General features: G+C 41.0%; 1 protein-coding gene across 3 annotated transcripts in view; it reads right to left on the reverse strand.

Annotated features, from left to right (window-relative positions):
• Positions 1 to 1,879: 1,879 nt before the first annotated feature.
• RASGEF1C (RasGEF domain family member 1C) overlaps positions 1,880 to 23,458 on the reverse strand; it is a 75,756-nt gene continuing 54,177 nt past the window's right edge. For all 3 annotated transcript variants that reach the window (XM_069868931.1, XM_069868930.1, XM_069868932.1), the window contains exons 6-14: positions 22,398 to 22,472; positions 18,739 to 18,834; positions 17,569 to 17,671; positions 17,387 to 17,466; positions 16,679 to 16,774; positions 12,622 to 12,717; positions 11,672 to 11,795; positions 9,746 to 9,818; positions 1,880 to 9,341 (exon numbers count right to left, since the gene is read on the reverse strand). In XM_069868931.1, coding sequence (XP_069725032.1) covers positions 9,317 to 9,341; positions 9,746 to 9,818; positions 11,672 to 11,795; positions 12,622 to 12,717; positions 16,679 to 16,774; positions 17,387 to 17,466; positions 17,569 to 17,671; positions 18,739 to 18,834; positions 22,398 to 22,472 — 768 coding nt within the window. In that variant the 3' untranslated portion in view covers positions 1,880 to 9,316. The remainder of the gene's footprint in view (positions 9,342 to 9,745; positions 9,819 to 11,671; positions 11,796 to 12,621; positions 12,718 to 16,678; positions 16,775 to 17,386; positions 17,467 to 17,568; positions 17,672 to 18,738; positions 18,835 to 22,397; positions 22,473 to 23,458) is intronic.

Genomic DNA, 23,458 nt, shown 5'->3' on the forward strand with positions numbered 1-23,458 from the left:
GCCCAAAGCTTCAGAAAGACGCAGTGGCAGAGCCAAAAATTCCCAGCTTTCAGTACTTCTAGTACAGTGCCTGCTTTCTCTTTATTAAAGATGCATTGGTTTTGTTTTTCCCTCCCTCTGGTCAGTGTCAGAGGGTGGTAGAATTGTAGTCATGCTTTGCCTTTAGTTGTTTATAAATTTCTGCAGTTCCATGGATTGTTTTGTTATACTGATGGAGACCATCTCATTGATCCCCTTGACTGGGTGGTACCAGCTGCAACTTCACTTGGGAGCTCAGGGACAGAGTAACAATACCAACTATTTCTAAGGGACTGAACTGAATGAGGATAGAAAAACCACCAGGAGCCTTTCTAAGACATATCAGAGAAAATATATTATTCATTTCACAAATCACCATAACTACTGATCAAGGGAGCCAGTATCCTAGATTGTTGTGGCATAAAAGGGATAATAGAAGCTTGGATGGGTAGATCAGCAGAAAGGCGAAGTGAGAACCTTCTGACAGTATTTCTACTCCATGAGGATTTATTTTTGAAAAGGCTAATTTTAAAATAAAGTTTTTTTGAGATCATGCAGTAGAATAGAAAAATGCAAATATTTAACCATGTCAAGCAGAACAAGATATGGTTGTGGCTCAGGGATGTATTTTCCTTGTTAGTGAGTTATTAGATTTTTTCTTAGGAAAGCAGTGACCCAGAAACTTTGTTTGAGCGTGGGCGCTTGTGTTCATTCACATGCACACTGGTGATGAGTTGTGGCCAAATATGATCCTCCCAGAGCTGTGACAGGTGGCAGACAGGAAAGGCCTTCAGCACTCAGCGTGTTCGTACATTGTACTCGGATACTAAGGGCAATCAAAACACCGTACCTTAAGTGGCTGGCAGATGGCCATTCAGGCAAGGTGTTCCCTTTCCAGTGTTTAGACTGGATTCCACTTTGGTAATATATGCCACGATTGTCTAGGTGGGATCACCTTGGGATGAGCTCTCCTCATCCATTCTTTTTTATCGCAAGGCTCACAGGGATGACTGAAACTTCAACTTCACTCATTCTCTGTTTATGGCAGTTTATGGGAAATTCAGCCCAGTGTCTTAACAGTCCCTTTTGGCAAGAGCTCTGACACTACAAGAAAGAACATGGTGCTGAGAAAGGGGGTAGCGCATCACACTTCTGTGAGCTTTGGAGTCAGTGACGCTGCTTACAGAGACCAGAAGTCGTCACTTGGTAACAGCAGGCAGAACCAGTGCTGAACGTGACACAGAAGCAATGTGGTGTAGATGCCTCACATTGCGTAAAGGAAACTCCACCACTCCACCATATGAGTTTCACCTCTGAGCATCTTCTTTACTTAAAAGAATTTTAAGCTACTTGAAGCAAGGATGTCTCTTACTGTGCATCATTAGCAAAATGGGTCCCTTATCTCAGTAGAAGCTTTCAGTTTACTGCAACACAAATAATAAAAGAACACATTTAAACTTCAGTTGTGCCATGGGGTTTTATAGCAACAAACTAAAAATAGTCATGATGAGTCCCAGCTTTTTCCTTTCATTATGAAGTTTTGAGTCTATGACTCCTACTTGGGAAAATCCTTTATTACAGCAACTAAAAGAATTTGTCTCTTTTCCTTGCAGCGCACAGTGCAGTGCCATGCTCCAAATATGTGAGAATGAAAAGAGAAGCAGTAAAGTGGAAACCAGAGGAAAAGCAGAAACCCCAGGTACTTCTGTGCCTACACGCATATTCATGTATTGCTGCGTAGAGGCAGGGACATCTTCGTATTTTTTGAATTTCAAAGCAACCCAAGTTTCTTTACAGTCTATTCTGTACATTTTTAGTTGTTGAAATCTCTGCTACAAATAAAACTGAAAAGCAAAATCCACACAGCGCAGCCTTTTTTTTATTATTCTTATTTGACACTCACATTACAAAATTTAGAAACCATAGACAGTTCAGGCAAACTGTTAAAACACAGTATAAATTAGGGGGGTTTAATATATAAATTCTATACATAGGTAAGTTTGAACATGACTGACAAAAGGATTTGATAACAATCTTACCACAACTGTATAAAAAGGCATGGGAGTAGGATGGGCACTATAATCATGAATGCAGGTTAAGACATCTTCCACAACAGCTATAAAGCGTAACAATGACCATGCTATTCTTGCAGTGTTTATGTGGGATACAGTATGCGTATTACCATTAACATTTTGCAAGATCTATGTACAGTCACAAAATCATAACAGCTACTTTCCAGTAACCTTACTGTTTCCTGCCTGTGCAATTAATAAAGTGTCGATATTCGTTCTGAGGACTTATAACAAAGCTACATGGTTTATGTATTATAGATGGTAGAGGGATTTAAATTTGATCTGAAAATACTAATCATTACATGAAATTGCTTAATTTAAAGAAAAAGATACAGAAAAAGCACAGCACCTCATTACTATTGCTCACATGATCAGTATATACCAGTCTTTTAATCCATAACTATTTCATAGCTTGATTATTTAAAACAAAATGAAATGATAATTTAGTTCCCATTTTTCTAAGCACAATTGTAAAAAGGAATTAAACAGAGAAGTGTAAAAATAAAATTTGGCTATCTTTATGGGGTAAGTTTTTTGAAAGGACGTTCTTCCCAGGCAACACTGGACACATCATTCAACCTTTGAATTTCTCAATCTGAAAATAAGGACAGTTCTGCAAACCCACTTTTACTCTGTTCTTTTAGGTCTGTGAATAAATATAGAATAGTATGTTCCTGGAGTTTAGTTTTAAGACAGCTGGTACTGACACTGTCACTAAAAGAGAAAAAACAAAGTCTGATTTCTCACCTTTATAAGCTGATGAACACTTGCTAAGAGTTCTGAAACCCAGGGGATAATTTATTTTCCTTCTGTGTTGTATACTAGCAATCTTTTTTTTTTTTTTACAGACAGACTGCCAAGGGAAGTCCTTGTACCTTTGTAAGAATCATATCTTGAAAGGTTTGGATTTAGTAGCTCTGTGTGCATATCTGATCAGCAAGTTTTAAGAATCAAGAGGATTCTATTGAAACAATTCCTTCTAGTTCAAGGGGGGAACAGACTATAAGTGATAACCCAACTTCGGCTTTTACGGAAATACACGTGATGTCAACTGTCCATACTATGGCCTCTGTTTTCTCAACTCTTTAGCCATGGGCTAAACATCAGGAAACCATCATAGGTTCAGTTGTTTCAAAAAAGACTGGAATTTTAGAAGCAGAATTAAATAATGAAAGCAGTCATGTAGTACTGACCACTAACAGTTCACTGGTGAAGTGAAAGGTAGCTGGACTATGGAATTTTCTGGTCTAAAGTCCATTAAGAGGGCTGTGCACATTTTGGAAAGGAGTTTCCTGGAAATATATTTATCTTATGGGACTCAAGAGCTCTGACATCTAGTCTTCTGCATTCAAGAAGGCCTGGGAACATTGCTGTACTGCAGTATTAGTCTGGGTTGGCAGTTTTATGGCCACGGGGATGAAGGGAAAAGGGATCCTATTCTGTTACGACAGCTCTGGAGTATGATTATAGAGCCCTTGTATGACAGAGAACTAGAAAAATGTTCCTACGGCATTTCGCATGAGATGTGTATGCAGCAAAATACCGCTTCTGTGGAGGAAAAGGCATCAAGGGAAGAGCGAGCAGTCTAAGCCACTCTGAATTTACAGCATTACAGCCTGTGTCTGGCCACAGTGCAAGGATACCTGGAAAGGAGTAACTCATACTTAGCTTTTTTCTGTAGCTGAGGTTATAGCCTGAGTTTCCGTATCTTGCACCCGTGCAGAGCATCTGAAATACCACCCCTATGAGCTATTAGCTTCTTATCTACATCTTGCATAGTGTAAAGATGCAGGATGTGATGCCTCGTTTGAGTATTAGCTTAATGCATTCAGTATTTTTTGCAGAACTGAAAATATGCAGAAAGAATTGTAAAATACATGAACCCCAGACAGATTTGCTACCAGACCTGTTCCATCAAAAAAGGTAATTTGATTGCTGCCACCTCTTGCTTAGCTGCTCTGCAGAGCAGCTAGCAGTGATTGCAGGGAAAGGGACATGTTCCGAGGCAGTTTGCTTTCTTTCCAACATACCCAACACTAAACCAAAAGTATCAGTACAGCTTTCTGCATCAGTATTTCACTGTATTCTCTCCTGCCTTAGCCTGCCTGGTTGCCGCTAATATTAACAGCAAGATACACACAGATATCTTGTTCCACTCTGCTGCTCTGCTGTGAAATATGGAAATCAACAACCATCAAGGTATTTCTCATATTTTTTTTAAGTGCTTGTTTTTCCATGTTCCTTAGATCTTAAAATCTCTGTCAACTAAGTAACAAATTCTTCACTGTTTCAAGTCCTCTAGTGGAACCTCTTTAAGTTCAAAGAATTCTCTTGTAATCATTCTGTTGGATGGCTAAGGGAGCAGGCTTTGCCCCAGGTGAACTTCCAAGAACTTCTTACCTCTCAGAAAGGATGTGTTCCAGCATCAGGCACCTGAGAGCAGGATCAGACATGAATTTGCATGTCAGCTTTGTGCAGCATCGTCCAAACACCTCTGCACACCCCTGTCAGTGTATGTGCTGCAGTACAGACACCAGAGATGTGGGCACTGTTCCCCAGCAACAGTTCAATAATGCCCTGCACCAGCAACTGAGGTAAACAGTTAACTCAACAGATAAATGAACAAAACAAACAAAAACAACAAAAGAAAATAAAGTCTTGGCCCTCAGTTGAGCCTCTGAGCAGTGACAAAGGGGCTTTTCCCTGTTTCCTTGTCACTTCCTAATCCCATTCTGCAATTACAACAATGGAAATAATCAGTTCACAATCAAAGGGCTTTTAATTTCCAATGAGAGAGACACCTGAGACAGTAAGGCTAATTTCTACCAGTCTAAAAAAAATTCTTAAAGTCAGAAAGTAAAATTTTGCTCTCAGACATGAATGAATTCATTGGATCAGACTTAGTTCTTGAATTTGCTGCTGAAACTTCAACAATGTCAAAGAAAACTTTAGCTGAGGCTGGATTTTCACCCTATTAAGTGCACCCTACCCATCAGAGAGTTGCACCTGGCTCAAAAGAAAGGCCAGGGACTATATAATTTGTCAATGCAATTTAATCCCTATGAATAACTTAACGCTGTACTACAGTTAAAAATTGCAGGACTGCTCCAAAGCTCACCAAAATCAGTTGGAGTTCTTCCTCTGCCACGTTGCTGTGCTTGGGATCAGTCTTATTGTATGGAACACAGTCATTGTTAGGCCAGATACTGCTAACTGTATAACATTTCCACACTGATTGGCATAACAATATCTTTTCTACTAACATCTCTTTGATAACCCCAATTACACATTCACTATTCTGAGCTCTGTTCTAAACTGGATTTACAGTCATGTGCAAACCAGTGCTCATGTGCTTGAATCAAAGGTGCGTAAACTATTGCAATAAAACATGACAAAGTAACCAAGGTATCAGTAAGGGCCTGGCTTGATTTTAAGTGAGTGATTACCTTATCACCGCTGACCACATCATCGAACGTTTTCAAGCTGAGAAAAATATCTCTAAGCTTAAATTGTTTCTTACTGAAGTGCTTTAGCAGCTGTGTCTGCACTTTTACTAAGTGCCATCTCAGCAGTAGCTGGGGTCACAGTTTGCTTCCAGATCTTCATGTCCTCTGTCACATGGGGAGCTTCCAGCCAGCTGTATGATGGAATTGTGTTAAGTGCCTAACAAAGGGAATAATGATATGCTAAACTCCGTGTACTCTGGAGCACAGGGTTCCAGTGCCCTAGACTAATTCCAGAAGGTTTTTGCCCTCAAAATTCAGACACTCTCAGCAGACCTACATCCATCAACATTTAGTTAGGCAACGTCACTGATGCTGATGTGAAATTGAGGGCAAGATTGTATGATTAAGTGTCTTTTGAAAGGCATTGAGCAAATTCACCTACTGACTTTAATACAAGCTGAAGGCACACAATTCCCTCACTGTTTTTCCACTTGGATTTTTATCTAGCCCACGCTGCAGAATGGCACCCTCAAGAAATGAAAAAATAGGACTTTTGCTACCAGTCGGATTACATGAGACGAGATGCAGAAGTGATTTCTTGTATTTGGATCTTTTAAAATATTGCTGTATACACAGAAGCTAAGTTAATGCTTCTGAAAGATTCTGTGTCTTATATTCATATCTTAGTAGCTTAGGGGTTTGATCCTTGCACTACAGAGCTAGAGCTCTAGTTTTGCTTTGTTTTCTGTTTAGCATTAGTTCAAGCAGCTGCCATGGAGGTGAATCCAAAAAAAGTGGAATTAGGAAGCCATGACATTACTGCTAGTAGCTTGCCTAGATGTTAGTCTAACAACTACTTGCCTTAACAGTGGCTTAGTGCTTGGTGTTAAGTAATATTGCTTTTTTTCACCACGGTACGATTTCTTTGCACATTTATAGCAAGAAAACATTAATTACTGGAGGTGGTTTTTCTCATTTTTTTACAAGAAGTCTATTCCCCTAATTGTCATCCTTTGCTTTCAGTTGTACTCTTGCTTTGAAAAACCTGTAGGTGAAGCAAGGCTCTAACCATTCTCCTGTCTGAAGCTGTACTTAGGCCAAATATGAATTACAAATGCAACCAACAGCTGTAAGTTAAGGCTTTACAATGTTTCTATTTAAATGGATAGATTTTAGCCACATAATCATGTGAAGACAAGCTATGATTCCTAAAGTCTGTTTTTTAAAACTGCTGTATTCTCATTTAAAGTTGCTGTGTATTCTCAACTCTAACTCGTTTTGTAAAGAGCACCCAGTGTCTCTGGAGATCAAACACTACAGATCAATATGCCACACACCTCTATAAAGCAATAACTGCCTCAGTGTTTACCAAGACAGCAGGATGTTTAGCACCTCTGTAAAAAAAGACCTTTTAAATGTGTGACTATATAAAGGCTTAAAGAGAATTTGGTGCTTCTGAAAATCCCACTAAGCCCTTAATACCTACATAAATCTGACCTTTATGCTTCCATTTCAAGCACTGAGGTTTGAAAGTTTTGGGCTATCAAAGTGGTTTAGTTTGCAACAGTGATAAACTTTATGAGATCTAATTTAACTCATACTTTGAAAATTGCCTAAATTCATCGAAGGTGCCCAAGAATATGAAGTATTATCACAAGAAATCACATTTTGATTAATCTTCAGGGTGTTGTAATCTCAGCTGTACCAGCCTCTATTGGCTCATAGAAAAGGAGAGAGGATTTGCATTTTAAAAAGCAGGTTTTAAGAAAGGGCCCATCCACCTGCATCAGGTCTCAGATAAATAAAGAACATTTCCACTCTGAAGTCAGGCTGTGCCTATTAAAAAGATGCAGACGTTATGAAAAAGTGACCATTTAGTAAATCCACTTAAGCATTAGCATTGGTGTAGATATGTTTATGGTTATTGCTCTGAATTTGGTTGGAATTTAACAGGCTTTTAATGGCTTCATTATGGAAATGGTTCTGCTTGAAGGGATGGGTTTGTGTGTATGTTTCCCTGTATAGCTTTCAGCTCATGTACAAACAACAAACAACATATTAACAGTATCACCAGAACAGGGATCATTTCCTGGCTGGAATGATGTTCCATCCTTCCCCTTAGTTCTTCCATACAAAGCCTCACTAAACACATGACATTTTTGTTCCCCCCACTTGAATTCAGGTGCCAATAGACCCATACAAAAAGGAGAATGGAAGTTCTGCCTCAAGCACCATTTGCATGCAAGTCTAGAAGAAGCTGTTGGGCTCATCTCAACAACAGCAAGGGCAGTGGATTCCAGGTGGCCATGATCCAGGCTGCACAGGCTTTCAGATCAAAACCCAACATAAGAATTGCACTGCAGCTTTGACAGACCTTTAGTACATCACGCAGAGCACGTCTCAGGCTGCTGTACTGCTGCAGCAGGTAGGAACATTTCTTCCACATAAAAACAATCACTCTACTGTTAGGGCTTCGTTTTGAATCTAATATACATGTAGTTCATTATCATTTAATATATGTCTTACAGGAGCACCTTGATTAATATACAATTTTAAACATGAGACATAGTCCTTACTTCATTTTATCTGTAAGGAAATGGTGAATGTCATTTAGATTCTAAAAATAAAAGAGAAGAATGGTTACCTGCTCATGAATGACAAATTCTCTAGTGCATTCATCCTAGTCTGAAACCCTTTGTCTTTTTAAAGCATACTGTGTAGTTCGCAAATTCAGAGCAATTACCTTCTGCTTCCTATCCTCTTAGCACTGTGTTGAAAAATCAACAGTACTGCATTAATTGGAACCCGACAGATTTTTTTTTTTTCAAACGGCAATGCAGTATCTATTTTCTTTACGTGTCATAAAACTCTCTAAAAGATGCAACTCAGCATTGACAAAATTAGGGATACACTACATACATTAAATAAATGTAAGTTGAGTTCAGGGTCATTTGCTTCTTCAGCTCAACCTTAGATGTGGTGTGGGGTGGTCTTTAAGCAATATCGTCTATACTCTGTTGCCCTCTTCCGATCCGCCAAGATTCACAGTAAGAAAAACAACAACAGTGGTGGGAAGAAGAACTAAGTGATAGCTGTACTTCAGATTGTTCCCTGTAAAAATGCACAGGGTTTGTCCCTGTCCCATGCTGATATAGTCTGTATGCGGCACACACGTATAGCTATGAGTGAGCAGTGTCAGTTTTCATCCGCTGGAAGCTTATACCTGTAGCAGTCAGCGCTTTGTTCAACAAGGCTGGGGGACTGCTAAGGCAAGAAGAAGTTGTCCTTTCTTCGTTCAGCAATTAACCAGATTGCTGCTGTGTCTGTGTTAGATTTCATTTTACAATCCTCAGAGGGTTTAAAGAGCTGCTGTCTGAAGCACCTGCTTCTGAAATATTCATGTGTATTTTTTGCTTTCCGTTTTTCATTCTTTTCCATTCTCCTTTGCAGTACCGTGGTTCTCCATGCTCCTGATTTTCTTGTGTTTTCCTTCAGAGGCAAAAGTTAGTGATCCTGATGCAGTTTGGGCACAGCCACAAATAGTCTGTTTGTCCTTCCTCTCTGTGTCTCACAGTTAGAAAAGCATCATTGTGCACACAGTTCTGTTGATTTCAGTGGATGAATCCAGTTCATCCATCACGTCAGGCAGTCAAAAAAACCCAACAAAAAAACTCAAAACAAAAGAAATTGTCTAAATCCCAAACAGGCATCTTTGGAATCAGTAGTGCAAAATGTTTGCTGATTTCTTTTCCTTGACCTACTGCAATCACCTCTTCATCTTCAAGTCTTTCCTAAAATAGTTGATCTGTAAATTTAAAACATAAGAATAATGAAACAACAACAAAAAAGGCAAATATAAAGGTTGGGGGGGTTGTATTTGTTTTTTAAATCACACTTAGATTCTCATTTATACCAAACCATAACATGTCTTATAAAAGATGTAAACTGTAGGAAGACCCAATTATCCTAGGACATTTTTCATCTGCACCAGGCCTCTTTTGCATGGGTACAGCACTCCATAAATGCACAAGTAGAGGATATTTTTTAATGGTGGGTAATTGCACGTTTTTATCAGTGCAGCTTCGGCTCTGTAGATCAGTCTCAAATGGAAAAGACCTCCAGCAGAGGTCGGCAGTCTACAAAAGCCTTGACTATCAGTGCAGTGTTTTGGAGGTACTGTGGAAATGAGCAGGTAAAATGAGTGGTTACCTTAAGGATTTCCACCTGTCTTTTTCTGTCTGGTTTTCCGGACTTTCACTTTCATAGGAAGCCAGATACAAACCTGGAAAAGGTAAATATGTGTTACTCAAACACAACAATAACCTTCTGTCTCCCTGCATTCTTCCATGTCCTATATGGTAGCACACAGCAAGAGAAACTTTAGAACTTCATGGCCCACCAGGAAGCCCGTAATCAGCAGAACACTTCCGTTTAGCTCCCGTGTCTACCTTTGGAAAGCTGTCAGGTTAATTTTGATGGAACAGTAAAGGAGCCCAGAGTTAAAATATGTTAGCATGACCTTCTTATTCCAATATTAAACAGTTAAACAGTCTCAGATTTTGCACTTAGAGACCTCAACCTGTTTACTCCATCACAGCACTGCTACCAAAGCATTCTATAAACATTAAAACAGAGCGAGCCAGCTGGCAGCTAAACAAATGATCTTTACAAAATTAAAGGATATTTTCATCATTTAAACCACCTTTATCTTCCTCAATGTTGCTAAAGCTTATGGGGACATGGTATCTTAAATGGATACAGAACACCCTCAAGGTAAGAATTAGTACAGAAACCAGAGAAAGCACACAGTAGAGGAAAATAAACAGTCTTTTTTTTTCTGCAAAACTTTGCAGAAAAAAACTTTTTTTGGTACCAAAATATGCCTAGGCTGTAAAGCCTCCTCTGCAAAAGCTGGTGATGCATTAATATCTCACCGTCTTCACAGAATTCTCTTTAAATAGGCTGCGATTTGCATTCACACACATTCTCTCATTTGACTGTTTAGCAATGCTGCCCTGCACTTCCCCTGCGAAGCAGGGGGAGGCCGACTGTGGCTTTTGCGAAGGGCATCTCATGAAAGCAGGGTGAATATAAGGGAGGGCATGAGACAGAAAAATCTGTTAACAATTAGTGGGTTGAGGTCACCTTTTTCCGGTTCAACAGCCTGAAAACTGTACTTTCACTTCTGACTCCCACTTTCTGTCCCTTTAGAGTCCTAAAGGAGAACAAATGCCTCCATCCTATCTCCTCTTGATGTGTATTTCTTAAATCACATTAATTATTTTATTTTGCAGTCATTCTTCTCAGGATTTAGGCAGGAGTTTTGAAGCAGTATTTTGTATTCTGAAGCAGCCTGGGAAATAAGAACTGTCTGGTCCGATTAACTTGGAGTAGTAGAGAAAACCACATAGAGAATCAAGAAAAAATAAACACGACACCAGTACAGCTCATGAGAATAAAGCTATAGACAGTCCTGTGCGTGACAGTGTTCCAAGAGGCAACCGACACCAACCAATATGAAGTGACACTGTCTGACATGCTGGATACCAAATTGAAGAGGACAGATAAGTATAAAAAGACAATCACAGAAACAATCGCAGAACCAAGCTTTCACAGCTACATCTTAAATTAAATACTAGAAAAGATTTTCTTAGAAATTCTTTCCTATAGATGACATTTCTTCGCTGTAGTGCAGGGGGGCAGCTGGATTTCCGTTGCCCTAGGCTGCGTTCACTGCAGAGATGACAGCGTTGGTTTGCAGAAGAGATTAGTTCTGGCTCCATCAATCACAGAACAAGTGGCTAAGGGACAGCTGACATTTGTAGCAAACCACGGTGTGGTTGTGTGGCCTCTTTTCATGATTACAAAAACAGGGCCACAACAGCAACTTCCCAGACAGTGCCTCATGGAGAAGTTACAGACAAGAGCAAAGCAACCAGGCAACAGCTTCCTGATCCAGAAGGTTATGTTTGCGAAAACATGTTAATAGACTGGGGATAAACAAGCTGTGTGGCAGGAAAGCTAGAAAAGAACCAGGACTGGTGAGTGAGAGATTACCAAAGCATGGGTCTGGGTGTTGATTAGTAATAAAGAAGAAACATATTTTCAGTGATTAGAGATTGTACAGAGTCTTACCATCTTCAGTAAAAATGGGAGCAGTATGCAAGTAGTGGATGATGTTAGGGTCTTGTTCAAAGGGACATTCCACTTGCTTCCATGTTATAAATTCTCCTACTTGCTTGGCCAGTTCCAGAAATTTCTGTAAACAGAAAACCATTCCGCTCAGAGAAAGTAAGATTATCTCACTAAACCAACCACATCCAAGCAGAAGACTGGGATCCAGGATCCCTCACACCAACCAGAAGGACATTGGGAGAAAAGAGTCATGTATGTTTTAAACGAGTACATCGTCACAGTTCATTAACAGGGTAAAAGGAGAGAAAAGAGTGCACTACATTTCTTCTTACAAGCTGTCCAATTTGTACTTAAATAAAAAACGTATCCACGAACAAAGGCATGGGTTACACATATGTACCTAAGAACAGAGGATATAAACTCTGCTGGAACTAGAGGGAGCAGAATTACATTTAAATTACATAAAGTGGAGTGACTCTAATACCTCACAACTCTTTAGGCCTTCTAACAGTTCTGATATCGTTTCAGGTGATGCCAGGCTCAGTGTTCTATGCATTCCTCACTACCTCATCACAACAATAACTGAAGAAAAAATTTAATGTGACTGAAGTGATGCTGAAAAAATTATTTATGAGGAATTTGAGAGCTCAAGAAAATGCCATCTTCTCGTCCAAGCCATAAGTACAGTCATTTATACAGCTGATTCTGTAATTATTAGCAGCCAACCGACCGCAAGCAAGTTAGGATTATCTGCTTGTAATCTTCACATAAAATACACATACTAATTGTTTAAAAAAGCATTCTGGGATTGGTTTAACCTTCATGCAGTCTCCTGAGATTGTCGATTTTGGCACATTCATTTTTTTGCTGGTCTGCATTGACATTGCAGGCAAATGGTCTCAGATAGCGCTATCAGAAGGGGATAGATAAAAACATGTTTCAAATCTTACTTCAAAGTTGACATGTCCATTTGGAAGGCGATTAGCACATCCTTCATTCAAAAAATAAATGTCTTTGATCAATAGGCTGAAGAAGGGAATCACAATCTGTGAAGAGAAATGATATAACCATTACCTGTCCAGTTCAATATTTTCTCTGCATGAAAGAAGGACTCAATTAGGGGAGAGGAGAAAAAAGAAATATTAACTTTTCAGTGTGTTGTGCACTTTAAAATCAGTACAGTGACATGTGCTCTACAGGGTATAGAGACACCTTCAGCCACCAGGAGAATGTGCACTGAAATGAACATGAACTGAACACAATATTCACTGAGCAGGATAACAAAACTAAGAAAATGCTAGAAACCCAGTTTATTATCAACAGCATCACTGTCTGATGATAAGATCAAGACAGCAAAGCAAAATAAAATTGCAGAACTCTTCCTTTCTCTGTTGGGTCTTCATAAGCAAAGACATTGAACAAACAAATAGAGCAATTTAAAGATTGCTGGGAACCAAAGAACAAGTATCGTCCCTGAACAAGGAAAGACAGAATAAAATTTGATGACCAAGGACTTGTCTACAAACAAGTTAATCAGGAGCTGTTTTGTCTTCGACATGGCTACCTCTTTAGGCTGTAATTTCCCTCCTGTTGCCTGGTTAGCACAACCTGCTTCTCCCAGTTGACCTGCAGGCAGCAGGACTGAAAATATTAAGTTAACTGACAGGTAACTGCCAACAGTAGTTGTGGAGATCATTGCAGCGCTCAAAATAAGGTGTGGGCATCATCTGGTCCAAAATGGTATAGAGCAGCGATCCAAGGCTTCTCTCTAAGCCATCAGGTCATAATTTGCTATGGAAAAAGTCTACTTGTAGGTAAGACTCTTGAAATTAAAGGAATTGCAGCAGGGATAATGTTGATGTCAGATATTTATGGCAGAAAGCAGCAACAGTGCTCCTGAAGTACATCCCCAGCAGAAACCCAGAGTGTAGCAGACTCTGTCTCAGTCCTCTTGTGTCACAACTCAAAAGGAAAAGAAAAATAACATAAAGGACCAGTCCGTGACAAAGCTGAATCCTAGAGCTCTGGGATTTGACAGTCAAATCTGAGTCTACCCACCTCTCCAGCAGTGGGAGAAAAAGGCTACTTGGAGTGTCTGAGCTATAAGGTCAGCCACCACCTCTGTGAGCATTTTCCCGTGGCAGCAACACCTGTATTTTAAGCCATTAAGTACAAACTTAATCACCAGGAACATAAAGTAAAGCACACTGCACGGTCGAGTGTCCAAATGTTTCCACTGGCCTATTTGTAAATTAACTGAACTGTAGCTTAAGTGTGCACTTCATGGCATTCAAACACCAGCCAAGGGAGCTGGTGACAACAAAGCAATCCTTTAGTTAAGTACTCAATGTCGTACTGTTATTCCATCCCATGCTGTACATCAGCTATTATGGGATATGAAATGGATCTAGAACAGGATGGCAGCTGTTATTTTCAGTCTACAGCCTTCACGATGCAACAGTGAGTCTGAGCAGGTCATAGATGTGAAAACACTGAGGCGAGCCACTACTGACACTTGCTGTGAGAACAGAAGCCAACTTCTGTCTCAGCTAACATACCACATACAGTAAACTGCTGAAGATCTTCATCTTTGCTGGCTTTTTTATGAGACAGTCATTGATAAATTCTGTAATGTCAGTGCAATGGCCATAAAAAAGCCTGGACTGACACTCCAAGAGCCATTAGCATTATCCTGATACATCCCACTGATATAATACTGGAACAGAAACAAAGCACAGCCTGATCCCCAAAATGCTGAGCCCTCCAATCAGAGTGAGGTGGAGCAATTACTTGTCAAACTGAGCTAAGTGCTCTTCAGGATCCATTTTTATATCATCCAAACTAGATCAATCAACCTGAGGTAAAAATTACAATTCAGTCTATGTGGTTTGTTTTCTACTGAAAACGACGATAACTCTGTAACCAGTGCAGTCTGGTAGGCCGGAAAGATGGAGTGAGCCAGAGCTAGACATTGATTCCCAACTAGGAATTACTGCCAGGTTCTGTCTATATGTTCTTTTGCAGGCAGATGTGAGCTTGTTCTGCCCTGCTCCACACTGCCTGGGAGCGAGGTCACCATCACTAGTGGTACTAAACAGAAACTAAAAGCCTTCCTGAGAGGGAAGGTCTATGTGGGCTCAAAGCCCTGTGCTAATGCAGCTACAAAGCCACCAGTCAGCTCTGAGCAAGGTAGAGCTTGTTCTCATCTCCATCCAAAAGGCCCCAAAGACATACCCTAAGATATCAATTTTCTATGCATTTCCATGGGATTTCTTGAGTTTTTTGGGTGACCATTTATTTCTCCAATGAAAATATTACCCTGTATGTTTTGTTTTCCACATTTCTGTAGGAAAAGCAACAAAAATGGACATAGTTACACTCTTGCATTGACTTCAGTCCAGGCACTTTGCTACCATAAAACAGTGACGTGTTCTTTCAATTTTATCCAAGCTCATTAAAATAAATAACTGATAATCTTGCTTATAAGAAGAAATAGAATTCCTTAATTCCTACAGCAAGATTCACATGATTTGTTGTATCTGACGCTATAAAATACTCAGTGTGAGCAGCTACCAAATCATATGCTTGAGCATTTTCTTGAGCTAATGTTATCTACACAAGGGAGACAGAATACAGGCTTTTTCTTATGTAAAATAATTTCCTTTCAGTCTAATAACTTCCTCGATCTCTCAGTCTTAACCAGCTAGGGGTAGAGATATGCCAGAGATTGCTAACTTCCACAGGAAATTAAGTCAAACAATAAAGCAACTGGTTAGAATATATATGAGGGTCACAGAAGAACTAAATTACAGAAGCCTCTCAGACTGACAGGTCCTCGCTGCAGTGTGCGATTTAAAAGAATTTTTCTGCCAGTCACAAACACCCAAAGCCATCATCTCTTCTTTGCACAGAGAAGCGCTTTTCAGAACAACCCAGTGTACTCCAGCTGAGTCAGCCTGCGACCAGACACTGATCTCATTTCACTGTAAATGCTGTGAGATTCCATTAGCTTCAGCAGATTTACATCAAATTTACAGGGAGGTAAGATTAGCATCTAGCCTGGCTCCTCTAGTGACTGAATACTAAATTCCATATTATGCTTGTTCCTGCAGTGTCTGCTTTACCTTAGCCATGCTCTGCACAAATTACCCATTTAAAACTATGTGCAATTGCAATGTTAAAAACAAACCCTCTTTCATAAAACAAAAAAGAGAATAGAATGAAGATATAAGAAAATTAACAAGAAACTCTAGGACACAAAACAGGGGGATGCTACACTAACATCTCGTCAATCTGTTTTTTTGCAGCATCAGTGACATCTCAGAAATATCTCCTGTCTATCAAGAACATGATAAAACACTTCAATTCTTGCTCACTGAGATGGCAGCAACAACCAAATGAAATGAAAATTCACGAGGACAGAATTTCATCTCAGATTTGCTGCAATGGATTCATATGGACTTTATTGCAGGACTTGTGGTAAGTCATCTTCCTGCAACATGAATGGAGAACCACCTCATCCCCAAGCGCTGTGCCCTTTGCTCACTATCTCAGGTCAGGAGCTACACAATAGAAGCTTGTCTGCACAAAGGCCCCTCTGGCACAGCTGTAACAAAAGCTGTTCCACCTGAGCCTCCCAGGCTGAGCTCCTCCACACCAAAGTAAAAGCCATTTTAGTCTGGAATACCTGTTCATCAGGTTTATCGATCTAAACAATGTGAATTTTCCAGGGATATAGAGATGTTTACAACAAAGTCCTTCGTGCTGGGTGTCCTGCCCTCTCCAGCTCTTCCACATCCGAGAGCAAGCCCACAAAAGCCCCGTGATCCATTTTAGACTCCTTTCAGTCACAGATTTACATTCCCAATTGCATTTGGCAGTGCATGAGCCTTGCATTGGTGCCCCGTGGAAGGGAGGAGAGCACTTGCATCAAGTCTTTGAGTTACGGGCTCTCAGCAGCAATGCACACCATCCATTTGCAGATTAATGGGATGTGGTCACACCTACCTTCTCTCTGTTGCTGTGTGCAGTGAGGGATCTGTGAGCAGCCCCCCGCAATGCTGTTCTGTAGTTATAGAAGTTACCAGTAGGGTCCATCTGGTGCTAGACACACAAAAGATGAGACAGTGGTTAGAAAACGACCTGGGTCCTCTGAAGGCAGCATTACCCTCTGTTGCAGCAAACTCTGAACAGAGCCTAGTTGACCTCTTCAAAAATCCACACAAAAACTAACGAACCACAGGTAACAATGAGAGATCTACAGATCCTGGCTATTGGTACCTTTGATTTTTGTAGTAACAGCTTACCGAGGTTTTACGTGAAGAATAAGGACTGCACACTTTATATATGCCAACCTTGGTGTCCTCACTACCAAAACCAACCTTGGGCCTTGTTCACTCGATATTCAAGGTATAGCTTGGGAACTTTACACTCAGCATTTCATCTGTGGCCAAACAAAACTGGCATCAGTGGAAATACTGTGCTTGCATATGGGTTCATCTTCCCCCTTGCCATTTAACCGAGTGCTCCAATTCTCCTCCGCACGCCAGCAGCTTTGCACCCTCCTCACTACACCTGAGAAACTTCAGCCAGAATCTGGCCTTCTGCCTGTGAGGCACATCGACAAACATCTCATGCTTGGATAACAACATGACAATTCACAACCAAAAAATCCAGAATATAACTGAAGTGGTGTATTAGCTTCTTTTGTTTTACCTCAAGAATGAAAAATTTGGCTGTCTTCACTTTTGACCAAGTCTTCTTTAGTCTGGAAACTGGACTCATGTTCATCCCAGCTATGAGTGAGAAAGAAGAAAAGAAAGCCACGGATGAGAGTCAGGATTCTCTTTTTCATCCGTGACAGCTGACGGAAAGGTCTGGTTAGAAGCTGTACTTACAAATGATTGCCATCAGCGAATTAAAATTCCCTATGTTAAAGCACTCTCGGGCAACATCAATGAAGAATTCAATGACTTGTGCTCGCTGTTTCTTTTTTGCAGGCTGCAAATTAAAACAAATGAATATCTGTAATAAGCATATACAGAATTGGAGGGCCTCTTCAGTACTTATCCCATACATAGTAAAGGTCCATGCTTAGCTTGGGCCATCTGCAATCAGGCACTGGCTCTAATTCTGTCTCAGCAATCCAGTGGGTGCTGGTGACTGGCAGTCTCTAAAATCAGTTTTCACTGCAGGGACACAGAAATGCAGAGCAATTCCCAGGCTTGCCTCAGTTAATGGCTTTAGTGCTGGAACAGGCAGCCCAAACAGCCCTGAAGCAGCTCAGCTCCCTGCTGGCCTCCCTCAAGTCGGTGGGCACATCAGCACAGACTTCCCGAAGGGCAGAGATTTCACAGCCATTCAGCTGCAGCATCTTTGTCCCAGAAAGACTTTGTTTCACTGCATTAATCCCTTTCCCTTCTTCGGGCCCTTTCAGCAATACGGCCAGGACAAACGGGAGCCTGCATTTTAAACACACATTTTAACTGGACTGGAATCTCCTCGTCTTTCCCAAGACGATTTTCAAATAGCGTTGCTTCTGAGTCACAGACAACTGAGGCTCTTTATACTATTACTATTCCTCCCTTCCACGCCCTTTTCAAAGGAGAAAACATTGCTTTCATTTTGATGAGGCCAAGTTAAACAAACTAAAACCACTACCAAGCTAAAAAACCACTACTCACAGCTACAGTAATGGGCAGCAGGACAAAGAGCCACACAATGGGAATTCACGAGCACAACAGAGCTTTGGGATGACAGATAACAAATATTGCTCCACTAGAATCTTTTCCAGGAGAAACCTCACAGGATAATTCAAGGCCTTTTTTCCCTGCAGGGTTCATTATTCCATACTGGGCTCCTACTACATCAAGAGAACAGCATATCCCCTGTGTGTCACCAGCTCTGTTTTGCAATATTTTTGTAATTTATTAGTGTGAGTGCAATATAAGCAAAGCTTACCGTCAGAAGCTTAGCCAGGTCATAAGAAATGAATCCCCAGGTTTGCTTATTAATATACAACCTCAAACCGGTACTTCAGGCACGTGGTAAAACACGCCACAACTTACCATGCAAATTTCTGTTGCTACAAGATAGCAGAGTCTATTGAACCATTTCACATAGGCCTCAAGGTTACTTGTCTTCTTCTGTTCACTGAAACAAGTCTGGGGAGAAAAAAAGCACAGAAAGACGTATAATTGTGTTTCAGCTAAGTGCCTGATTGATGCTACACAAAGGTAGTTGCTTGATACATCTCTCTCATGAACACAGAGACTGCATTGAGGACCCCATTTAAAAAGCCAGTGGGTACAAGGATAGCTGGTGTTTGTGTACAGGAGGCACAAGCCTGACCCTTGTTCACCAGGATTTTAACAGCTGGGGCATTGCAGGGTCCAGACAGCAACAATAATATGCAGAAAAAGCCTTCCGCTGCGTGCTTAGCTTGTGCCTTTGATTCCAGGACTTCCTTCACTTCAGTAAATGCAGTCATCCACAGCCCTTTTTTGGAGGGGAGGGACAAATGTAGTGAAGTGAATGAAAGATAAGCAAAAGAAAACACAGAAAACACAACAAAGTTTCTTCTTTATGGGGAAAAAAAAACATTTCCCTTATTGAGTTTTCAGGAAAATAGGCTCTCTAGTGACCAGCTCTGTCCTGACGGCTGCTCTAGAACATGTCACTTACATGTCAGAGATACTTCATGGATAAAAGACATTACAGGAAGACAATTTCTTAATATGAAACTTAAAATAAATTCCCATAACCGATACAGGCTGTGGAAGCAGATACTTGGCTGAACTCTTCCAGTTCCTTTGACATCAGCAGATAATTTGACTGCAGCGGAGTGACAGGGCCATTCACATAGCCTGGAGATGGTGCTCGGGATTGTAAGAATTCAATTTTTTGTAAGAATTCTTTTTCCCTGTGCTAAATTTTTAGTCTGTTCATCTAGGACACACTGCTCTCTAGAGTTCATGCGATTTATTTGAATGTTCATTAACATCCACTAGAGGGTATCAGAGAATACTTAGTTTTTGTTTTATTAAGATCATTTCCCAGAGCTGCCATAAATACGTGACACTAAAAAGAAAGTCATAATGCATAAACACAGACTCATTAATGCCAAGGGGATTACCCATATTAAACAAGTTAAACAAGTGACTAAAACCCCTTAAAACACATGGCTTAGCAAGATTCCCAAGGTAATTTGAGGTAAGAAAATATTCACCTGTTATTCTGTATAGAAATCACCATACCCTTCTAGGGAGAAGATCTTAACAAGCCTGAAACACCTAGCCACTTCATGAGTGAACTACACATACAGTAAAAACAGTTTAAATGCATCTTATAGGTAAAAATAAGCAAGCAGCAAGTAAATACCAAGCAAAACAAAGGAAAAATCAAAGCAGCCCCAGTATATCTGTAGCAGTTGCCTTTCTGAACTCTGCCATATTCCTCTTTGCTACAGCAAAAAAGTACATGAGACCTAGGTTTTGCTTTGAATATGGTTATTTCCATCTCCAGGCTGCTGCCCTGTGCCAGGGCATAAGAATCACAGCTAATACCACAAAACCTGTGAAAAATGTGCAACAGCTGAAGTTGAAACAGACTGCTTTTTAAAGGTTAAGCTTTATAAATGGCAACAATATTTAGCACCTCCCTAGCATCTTCCATCTGCACCTCAAAGTGCTTGATAAACATTCATAAGTGAAGCCTTTTGAAGCCCTCATGCAAGAAAGATGCTTCATATGCTCTCCAGCTGGAGGGAATTCAAACCCGAGCCAGCTCCCTGATGTTAACAGGGGTGGTCTCCACGGGTCGGGGAATGATATGTCACTCCACGGAGGGTTTGTGCTGCTATGCACAATGTTCTGCTAGGTCTCACATGAACCCTCAGCTATGCCTCACGCTGGTGCAGAGACTCTTCTAAAGCCTTGCTGGACCTCTGCTCAGCCCAGAGAAAGGATGGAGAACAGCTGAAGCTTACCTGTGCTTTCATCAGCCTTGCCGACTCAAGTCCCAGTAATGTGGGAGTGCTATTTCTTGTGTGAAAACGTTACAGCAGTTTTTGCTTTACTAAGTAGATCCTCCTGGAGGGAATTCATTGCCTTGAAATTAAAAGGCAATGCAGTGCTGCATCCCTGCTTTGCGCCTGTTATTTTCTCTGTTATTACACACTTCATTGAAGTCACAGAACTGTTACTGGGCAGCACCTCGGTGTTTAGATTTGCATTCGAAGAACATGCATAACTGTCAAACAGCTTGTCACAGTCTGTCAAGATTATTTGCTTGGATATCCTATCCCCCCATTATTTCCAGGCTCTCTGCCTCAGATTCTCATCCTTCCCATCCACCTTAGCTGAAGTTTCCTTTTTACTTGGTAACCTCAATTTCTCTTCAGATCTTGGTGGTATCCCGTGCTGGCCCTGCATTTGAAATTCTAGACACAGCTCCAGCTGTTGTGCGTGCATTAGTTTAATACTGAACATTTCCTTCGTGTTCTTAACATCCCTTCTTCTCTATGCCTTTATATAATTTGATTTCACTCACTGCTGCCTCCCTCCCACTCTTCCAAAATTGACTCAGATTTAGTGCCCTCATTTGATCTTTTACGTTTTACTTCAATACAGGTGACGACTGTTCATTTTCAGCCTTGTCCCTCACGTCTGCAGCAGGTTGCTGAAACCTCACTGTGTCTGGTTTGATATTTCATGTTTCTGACATGTCTTAGCTACCTTGGGGTTCATTCCTAAAGGATGCGAACAGTGCTCAGAATACCTGAAACGCCATCTCTGCCCACTCTCATCTCCCTGAAACCAACGGCAGAACCTCCGTAACTCCAGCAGGAGAAGGAAAGAATCCAATGTTGTGCATTCCATCCATCCATCCATCCATCCATCCATCCATCCATCCATCCATCCATCCATCCATCCATCCATCCATCTTTTTACATTGCAAGCTATTCTTGTGCTCTTTGGGGAGCACTATAAACAGGTCTTCCTGTTACCTTCAACATGCAATGAGAAAATTCTGACATTGATGTACAATCTCAGTGGGAGCCCATATGCAGTTCTGGGGAGGAATTTTCCACCCTCTTTCTTTTCTGACAGTACGCAGAGTCTCCAACTCTCCCTCTCCAGCCAGGAAGTCTCTTTCCTTTTGGAGGCACTTACTGAAACGCTGCTTTAAACCCCACTGGAATCAGTGGAAAGACTCCAACTGGCTTCCATGGGCTTTGGATGAAACCCTGATCAGGCACTCCATTCCCTGTGGTGTTTTGGGTTAAAAGCTATTGTGTAGAGAGAAGAGTATGTTGATTCATGACGCACTGACTCATCACTGTGGTGTCTGGGCACACACTAGGGGCATTACATCACATCCAGAGTCTTTTACGCCTTCAACAGTGGGAACAGACATTCCCTGGTTGTGTTCAGCCACAAACCATCTGCCCCGGTCAAAGCAGGTCAGGAGGAACAAGCCAGAAAGAAGAACCGGGTGCTGCCCTGTCTCAGGCTGGGACATACTCTCACCAGGAAGGAATGGCAATGACCTGCCAGTGCGAGCTCTACCAACAGGTCCCATCCTTGCTGTGAGAATACAGGTCGTCAGCTGGCCCAGCCACGGTTAACAAGTGCCCCAGGCTCTGCCCTTATGGATGTCATCACATCAGTTCATCGACAAACAAACAGCGATCACAGGAGACACTTCGCACGCGGACAAATCATACCTTGGTGCCATCCAGAGGGTCTTTATGTACAAATGCCTGCACAAACTCCTCGGGTCCAATGTGACTTAGCCTTTCCTATTAGAAGGGGAAAAAAAAGAGAGAAATAGAGAGAGAAATAAGAAGGCACCCCGAATCTCTTCTGTTTCTCTTGGTAAGACATACCCATTATCTGTCAGCTCTGAATGGTGTTACTGAACTGGTAGACAGCCAACCAGACATTAAAATTCATAAGAACAATTAGAGTTATTTCAGCAGAGAGAAGAAAATGAGCACAAATACGTCTCATTACTGACAAGCCACAGTAAAAGCCCTCTCTGCTCTGTGAAGAGAAAGGTGCTGGATGCACATGGCCCCATCTGGGAGCCAGCAGACCCCAGTTCTGTGCTTGGCGCTACCACAGACTTGCTATGGTCCAGCATTACTCAATAGCATTGTTTGCCAGCTGTGAAAATGGCAGTGATGCTGTGATCTGGTAACCATAGCAATCTGTTGCTCATCTGCATAAACACACTCTGACACTGCTTCCCTACCCAGTGAAGCTCAAGTGATGACCCAGGGTGGTGGCTCTGAGGAAGGAAGGCACTAAAGGTGCACAGGCTTACATTAAAGGCATTGCTTACACTGCAGAGTGTATCCAAATCTCCCTTAGTAAAGAACAGTCCAACTCCACCAGCTCCTGAAACAATTCTGGAAGTTTCAGCCACACTACTGGCCTTCTTACTAGGCTTTTCAATTCCCTTAATCACGTTTATTAGAAAAAAGTAGGTTTTGTAGTCCACAAAGGTTATATCAGAGGAGAAAGTTTGGAATTCCTACAGTCCAAACTTAGAACACTCAAGCAACAATAAAATGAATAGCAGTTTTGCTTAAGTGAAAATTTCATGGCTACTCCTATGCTATTTCTCTTAGCTTCTCACCTTGCCACTGATAACTGTACAGGAATCTTACTAGCAAATAACCGTTATTAAATAAATAGCAAATAATTCTTAACTAACAAATGACCTTTATTGCAGCTGGTATATTGATGCAGTGAGTGAAAGAGAAGGTAGAGAGCACTGATT

Source organism: Phaenicophaeus curvirostris, chromosome 15 (assembly GCF_032191515.1).
Source record: "Phaenicophaeus curvirostris isolate KB17595 chromosome 15, BPBGC_Pcur_1.0, whole genome shotgun sequence".
In the NCBI taxonomy this organism is placed as follows: Eukaryota; Metazoa; Chordata; class Aves; order Cuculiformes; family Cuculidae; genus Phaenicophaeus; species Phaenicophaeus curvirostris.